General features: G+C 38.4%; 1 protein-coding gene across 1 annotated transcript; it reads right to left on the bottom strand.

The window, feature by feature from the left end:
- Positions 1 to 1,010: 1,010 nt before the first annotated feature.
- On the bottom strand, positions 1,011 to 3,361 carry LOC141249515 (uncharacterized). The gene is made up of 6 exons (XM_073669658.1): positions 3,170 to 3,361; positions 2,960 to 3,080; positions 2,826 to 2,881; positions 2,530 to 2,740; positions 2,324 to 2,440; positions 1,011 to 1,165 (listed from the first exon to the last, which is right to left on the bottom strand). Exons 1-6 carry the CDS (start codon positions 3,359 to 3,361, stop codon positions 1,011 to 1,013), a joined length of 852 nt encoding a protein of 283 aa, XP_073525759.1.
- Between the last annotated feature and the right edge of the window lie 4,705 nt (positions 3,362 to 8,066).

The following is an 8,066-nucleotide window of genomic DNA, read 5'->3' as shown; positions in this document are numbered from 1 at the left end:
TTGTGCTAGGATTTATATATAGAGAATTGATATTTGAGCTAGTCGTGCATGCTCATATAATGGTGCTCTTCGCATTAATATCTCCTTTAGTTTGAATCATTAACGTTCATCGTAGTTAACTAATTAAGACATGATTAGTATGCCCGGTCTGATGTGCTAGTTACTTTCGTATAGGAGTAGGAACTCAATTACAAGAATTTGGTAGTGGATGAATTTCTATGTTCAACTTATCTGCTGGAAATGGATTGATATGCTTAAGTTATTGGTACATTGGGTCTTGCATGGCAATGTTCTTTCCCTTATTTTCCCTTTCTATTCCTTCCTTTGTTCGTTCGCTTACCTCTTATTCTTTATCACTTGAGTGCTTGTCTTGAAAAGACTTGTATTCTCATGATTGGTTACTTAAGAGATTGACATTAATTATATTCATAAAGTATTTATGTCATTCGTGGATTCAACCCGTACTTATGCTAGACTACCCTTGGGTTGTTTAGTTGATTCGGTTTAAGAATTTATACAACTCTATTTTGCATAGATGTGTTTGTTCGCCTATAAACGACCGAGCAAACATGGGATATCCCACGTCAATGGAAGTCCGGCTACCTCTTTGTCCATCCCATCCTCAGGAAGCTTCGCTCAGAGGCTCCCAATCCTCAACCGACCAGCCTTCCTTCTCAATTTCCTCCTTGATAACCGTGTGCACCCGTGCTTTACATCTCATCGCAACCTGCAAAATCGAGTTTGATTTTTGAAATGAGCCTAATTAGGTCTTTGATTCGGCTAAATTGAATCACTAAATTGTCCAAAGTTTACATGAGAGCAGTCATTGTCGTTGAAAACGCCATAGAAGTGGAGTTCAATAGATTTCTTGTCAGACCTAAAAGAAAAAGGATGAATCGAGCAATATCCTCCATCTCTTGCGCTCGCTTTCTCATCAGGCTCATGCACCATTGTATAAGAGATAGAAAAGAGAAGCTTCGAGTAAGAACAAGAGGCTTATTGCGATTTCTTCAACATCTCAATTGGAGCATATCAGTAGCACAACTGCAACGCACAAGCCTCGGTGTTGCTCTTTCCATTGGGAAGATTAACTCCGAGAAAGTGGTCGCCATGAAATTTTTATGGTTAGTTTTGGTGTTTGGGGAAATAAGTATTTTAGCAAGATCTTGAAAAACAATACCTGAAATTGTGTGATATATTGAGGTGATATTGATTTTGGTTTGGTTTAGAATATTAATGAAACCGAATTTAAAATAGTTTTTAGAAATTCAAATTTTTTCTTTATTATCAGAGATGTGAGTTATCAAATTAATTTTATAATATATTTATTGTTAAAATAATATTATTTGAAATAAATGATATCTCGAAGAAAAGATAAATTCATATTCTAATTTTACCCTTTATTTTAGAAAACTTGTATATTGTTGTCATTATGTTGTTAGTTTTATATTTATTTTTTCAAAGAAGTGTTAGTTTTGTAATTATGCCCTAAAACTTGTATGTTTTTGCAATTGAGCCAATGAAAATGTAAAGTAAAAGATGTCAAAATGACAAGTAAATTAGGTTGAACTTGGTTAACATGACATGCACGTGATTTCCTCAATATTTTATATTTATAAATATGTTATTCTTTGTTTAAACAAAATAATTTTTATATATATTATAGGTATTAAATATATATAAAAAATCATGCTAATAAATATACCTTATTGAGTCATAATATAGTAAATATTTTTCTCATAAATAATAAATGATGATTGTGTTTAAATAATATTTTTCTTGTTTATTGTGATTATGTGTATTAATATAATAGGTAGACTGAATTCGGTAAAAAAAAAATACACTTGTTTCCTTTTTCCTTTTTATTAAGTCATAATGCATAATTCTACTGCATGTATGTCACATTGGATACTATGTGCCCCGTGGGTATAGAAATGAAAGGTCTGAATGATCAGCTCTCTAATCCATTGTTAATTCACTAGATCTTCCCATCATTCTTTTAAAAAAATAGAAAGTAAAATATTCTGAAAATAACAATACTCTTAAGAATTGTGACACATATAAAAATTGCTCAGAATTAATAAGAAACCAATATTTGGTAAAATGAATTTGAGGTTATCATAGGCGATTTCTCATTTTGAGCTAGTATTATATATATTATTCTATAATAATTATTTTGGATTGAATTCTTCGGACAAACGGCCCTAAAAAAAGGGGCCACTTGGTCGCATAAACAAATGAACTGGACTTAAAAGGTAAAATGGGCTAAATATATCCGATCATTTTTATGGGCGGGTTGGGTAGACGGGCGGGCCATGCAAACAGGCAGGCCGGCCCACGCTTTTGCTAGTTTTTATTTTAAGGACTCGAATGTTCCTACAATATAATAAGAGATTCAACAACAATCTTGTTGACAGCAAAGCAAAACACAAGAGAAAGACTGTAAATTAAAGTAAAGTCTTATGAGTTAAAGGATTATGTTGTCATGTTCTTCACCTTACTAGCACAAAACGTAAGAGTACTACGTACCATATTCAGTATTGATTTGATCACCATGGATATCTGTGTCAATCAAAACGGGTAGAGAAGGGTGCACTTGTGGACGAGGAAACATCAATTTCAATCTGTAAGCATCAACTCCATTTAAGTAATATCGAAATAGTCTCTTTGCTCTAATAAAACCCAGACCACCATATAGTGCAAGAGCTCCTTTGTTCGTCACTTCCGCTTCTAGTGTAACCTGCAAGATCAAATCAAATTTCATGATCATGTTCATGTTCATTTAATCCAGCATACATCCACAGATGAAAACCAACAGGGAGTACCTCTTCACAACCAGATTCCATCATCACTTTAATGGATCTCGCCACCAATTCTGTTGCTGCAAAAAAAGAGAAGACAGAAGTGTTCAAAATATATTACGATGTAGCCTATATACACCAAAGTATTGAAAGGTTACCAATGCCTTTTCCTCTGCAAGGCTTGATCACCACAAGCATGGCGATGTAGCCTCTGAATACATTACGATGCTCACCCATCTTACAAACAACTGTCCCGACACATCTACCTTTATGAAATGCCTGCAGTATGTAACCATAGCTTAAAATGAATTCAGAATGATGATTAATGTGTGATTTGATGGAGATGGAGATATAGAGAGAGTACTAACAAGAAAAGAAAGTTGGGGCCAGAGGTAGACGAAGTAGCGGTAGGTGAAAATGGAGTAGGGCTCACTGAGTTCTTCATCAACAAGGCGCATAATCAAGGGAAGGTGATGTTCGCCTCCATAGTTTACATATTCTATCTCTGATGCATCGAATTCTATGTTACTATCTTCTTCAGCTGTCGGCATTTGCTCCATTCCGTCACCACCTATCATTGTTAGGTGCTACAATGTCAAACTAGGGCAAAAAATTGAAACATAATTACAGTGAAATCCAGCGTTCATAACAATTGAAAGAGAAAGGTAATATAAGGAATTGGATTACACATCCACCAAAAGCGCCGCGTTTATCATGTAAACATCCAGGCTGAAACAAGTTAGAGAATTGAAACAAAGAGGCTAACGCTGGACTTATCAACCACCAATTTTCAAATTGCAAGGTCTAACGATTTAGGGTTTGATAAATTGGGAAAACTCACTTAAGTATCGACGCGGTGGTTAGAAAACGGCTGAGACAGAGTCGGTGGCTTTTGGTCGAAAAAGCTTCGGCGAAGGGTTGCTTGACAGGGGAGATGGAGCTGCAGTGCGAGGCGTCGAGCTCAGGCCCGGTGAGCGTCGAGCTCACACCAGCGTCAAGGAAGGGAAGAAGAGAGTAATTCACGCAAAATACCTAGTTTAAATTAATTATTCAATATTTTATATTTAATATAAAATAATTTATAATTATAATATAATTACTCAAAACGCAAAAATTTAGACCATTGGATCGTTTAGATTAAGGGTGAGACTAAGAAGAAATAGAAACACCAATCTCTGGCGTCGTTTCCGTCTCCCTTTCTTCTTCCTCCGAGCCGGAGTGCGTCCTTCCCAACCTCTCGCGAACTTGTCCTTCCATTGGCCATCGCGACTTCTGGACCTTGAAATCCATCAATGAGGGGCTCAGCTCGTCCTTCCAATCAAAAACCTCGAATCGTGTGGATATTATCTCATATTCCCTTGTCGGAATTTCCTAGTTTGTGCGGTGGAAACGTCTCGTCATGCAATTTAGGGTTTTTGTTTTCCTTGAGTGTACTTGTCATTGTTAATCCATGAACTTGTCACTGTAAATCTGAATTGTTATGGTTCAAGAGTAAAGATTCAACGTAGAATGAGTCTAGGTTTAGTCATTGGTGGTGCTTTAGTCCGCCTCTTGTTCTCCCATAGCCTAGATTGTTGTTGCCGACTTCCTTTGTTCAACCTAGCTAGTCTGCTCGTGGTTAAAATATCAAAAGAGGCCTAGGTTGTTTGTTTAGTTTTCTAAGTTAAATGTGGTGTTTGGAGCAGACAAATAATGTCTTTCAAATGCCTGATAGAGACATGTGTTCCTGGAACACATGAACAATGGGTAATTGTTTCTTCTAATTCCTAATCCAAATGACTTATGCAATAGATCATTGATGTTAGTAAAACATTTCACGCAATTCCTCTTAGAGAATCTAAAATCCTACAGTCTTTCCAATCAGGAAACCTCTAATCATGTGGATATTATCTTGGATTCCCTCATCGGAATTTCCTAGTTCCTCGGAGGGCACTAGTGGATGAATTTCAACACTATAGCGCAGACTCCATTGACGTCAATCATTTTCATCTGGAGATATAGAGGATAAGACAAGTAGAGAGATGTCATTCACAAAGACTTAACACACGCTTCATTGGCTTAGATGCCTTGCCACAAACTGATAGGTCCCTTCATGGAGAATCTAACTGGTGCAAGGAAGGTCTCAATGCCAAGAATGCCCGATAGAGGATGATATGAGGTTGTTGTGGTATTTTGGAGTTTTGATGGTATTTTGGTGTTTGTGAAAGATGGATTTTACAAGGAGTTCAAAGTGTTATATCTATGAAGGAGATAGGGATCTTTATCTTTCGGATATGCTCACCAAAAGATAAGATCAAAGGGTAGTTGCCTTGAATCGTTCTCGGAATCGCTCAATGAGATTGACTCAAGGGAGTTGGATATTCTAACCAACAAGATGCTCAAACTACGCCTCAAATACTCATATTATATCTGGAGATTTCAGAGGTATTTATCAAGTTTAACATGCTTAAAACAAAGACAAGACAAGTCTATATAAAGGAAAAACACAAGTCGGGTATCGTTGCCCATACAAACCGGTTCCAGATGAGATGAAATTTGGTGGAGTAGGCCTTGCCATAGTTATGAAGAAGCCTACAAATTTTGATCCCACATGCACGATCCATTTGGAAGATAGCCCACATTTATCTTGTTGACACTAGATGTGCTCGGGCTGGCCGACACGCCGGTGGGCCAGACATTGTCTTCTTGAGTTCCACGCGCCATTGATTGATACAATGGCAGTTCACTAAGACACCCTTGAGATAAATTGTTGTCAAAAGTATTTTCTAAGAGTGTGTGAAGTGGGCCACTATTTAGAGAAGGTTGGCAGGGACATGGCTCAACTCCAGTGTGAACGAGCAATGTCATTACGGCGCCCGCCGGCCTAGACATAGGTTGAGTGACAATCCTTTGTGCATCTCTTGGAGAAGCTTCCTAGCCTTGGAATGAGCGAGAACCTTCTACCTTGTTGTCCTTGACTTGAACTTGATGTGAGGGCATATTCACATCATCCTCCCTCCCTTGAAGAGGATTTGCCTCCGAATCTGCTATGTCTCCATCTGCATCATTTACAATAAAAAGAGAGAGATCGGTAACATTAAAGACATCATGCACACCATAATCACTTGGGAGTTCAAGTTGATAAGCATTGTCATTAATTTGTTTTAGGACTTAAAAGGCCCCGTCACCCCTTGGCTTGATCTCTGAGCTTCGAAGGGTAGGAAACCTTTCCTCCTTGAAATGAATCCATACCAAATCACCCGGTTCAAAGATAACCTCACGCTGACCCTTATTATCTTGCTTGGTGTATTGGAGCGTCTTCTTCTCAATCTTTGCTCGAGTATCTTGATGGATTTGCTCAATGAAATCATCCTTAGAAGCAACCTTCATGTCCATAGGATTTTTTAGTGTGTAGGGAGCCATGTCAAGTGGTGTAAGCAGATTTCTCCCATACACATCCTCAAAAGGACTCCTTTGAATGGCTGAGTGAATAGCACGATTATAATAAACTCCACAAATATTAGACTTTCTTCCCACATGCGGAGGTTAGTTTTCAACAAAGCACGAAGTAAATCTCCAGGAGTTCTTTTGACCACTTCAGTTTGGCCATCAGTTTGGGGGTGGCTTGAGGTCAAAAACAACAATTTAGTGCCCAATTTAGACCAAATAGTATTCCAAGAATAGCTTAGAAACTTGGTATCCCTATCGGACACAATGGTCTTAGGAATGCCATGGAGCCTAACTATTTCTTGAAAGAACAAGTCTGCCACATGTGATGCATTATCGGTTTTATTACAAGTAATCAAATGGGCCATTTTGGAAAACTGATCAACCACCACAAAAATTGAATCTTTGCCCCTCTTATACCTAGGAAGGCCTAGAATAAAATCCATAGATATGTCTTCCCATGAGACATGATGAATGGGAAGCGGTGTATACAAGCCATGTACATTGAGCTTAGACTTAGCTCGGACATAAGAACCACAAAATCTTCCCACATCCTTGACCTTCTTAGGCCAGTAAAAGTGATCCTTGAGTGTGCCTAAAGTTTTAGCTATCCCAAAGTTACCCATTAGTCCCCCGCCATGTGCTCATGAATGAACAATTGGCGGAGGGAACTACTAGGTACACACAACTTATCACCCTTGAACAAGTATCCGTCATGTATGTAGAACAATTTATGATCCCCTAGACTCACAAGCAAGAAAGACTTCACCAAAGTCTGAATCATTAGAATGGAGGAATTTTATACAAGCAAACCCTAGATCCTCCAATCAAGGTAAGTGATAAGGATGTACCTCCTAGACAATGCATCTGCCACCACGTTTTCCGCACCCTTCTTATGCTTGATGACATAAGGGAAAACTTCAATGAACTTTACCAATTTGGCATGTCTTCTAGTCAGCTTGTGTTGGCCTTTGAGATATTTTAGGGCTTCATGGTCAGAATGGATCAGAAACTCCTTGGGCATGAAATAGTGTTGTCAAGTCTTCAACACTCTCACAAGATCATATAGTTCTTTATCATAGGTGGGATAGTTGAGCTCAGCCCACTTAGCTTCTCATTAAAATAAGCCATAGGCTTCCCACCTTGCATCAAGACACCACCAAGATTGATACTAGACAACCATGATTGTTCAATTCATGATAATTATGAAGGAGTTATGAGCTATATTATCAGAGTTGTGATCACCCGAGCCAGAGATGAACAAATCAAGTATTCAAGGGTTTTTATATACGATTACAAAGGATTAGAGTTAAAATGTTGATGGAGATGCAGAGTGATGGTTTTCCACACGCACAAAGTGGAAATGTAGCTGCAAGGAGGGAAGAGTCAACTGAGTCATTGTCGCGTCCCGCGCCTTTTCCAGCGTGCCCAGTGCCCAAGAGACTGACCCAAATTCAGCATTTTCCCACGTGGTAGAGTATTGTGTTGCAATGGCTAAGGAATATCTTACCGGTCTCAATGGCAACGACCCGTGCCTTAGAAGCCCAACGAGCCCAACTAGAGGAAGAACAAGGAAATACATAGTGCCACGATATAAACCAAGGCGTTGATCAGGAGGCAACCCGAGATAGTTAGATTAGGAGTAGTTTAGGAATTTTTCTAACTTAAACTAGTTTTTTTGTTTTTGATGTGCTGACTTTTAGGTAAGAATAAGGCGTTCAAGTCCCTACAAGTCAAATCACTGGCCCACAATGAGAGGCGCATTCCTTAACAAACAAGCAAGGGGAGAAAAAATTAGATTTAATTTCAAGCAACACTCCCCCAACCCTATAAAAACCC

Source organism: Phyllobates terribilis, unplaced genomic scaffold (assembly GCF_046119375.1).
Source record: "Phyllobates terribilis strain yellow unplaced genomic scaffold, ASM4611937v1 Scaffold_4695__1_contigs__length_58091, whole genome shotgun sequence".
NCBI lineage: Eukaryota > Metazoa > Chordata > Amphibia > Anura > Dendrobatidae > Phyllobates > Phyllobates terribilis.
Note: the sequence above shows the minus strand (reverse complement) of the source record. Positions and strands in the feature narration are given on the sequence as shown.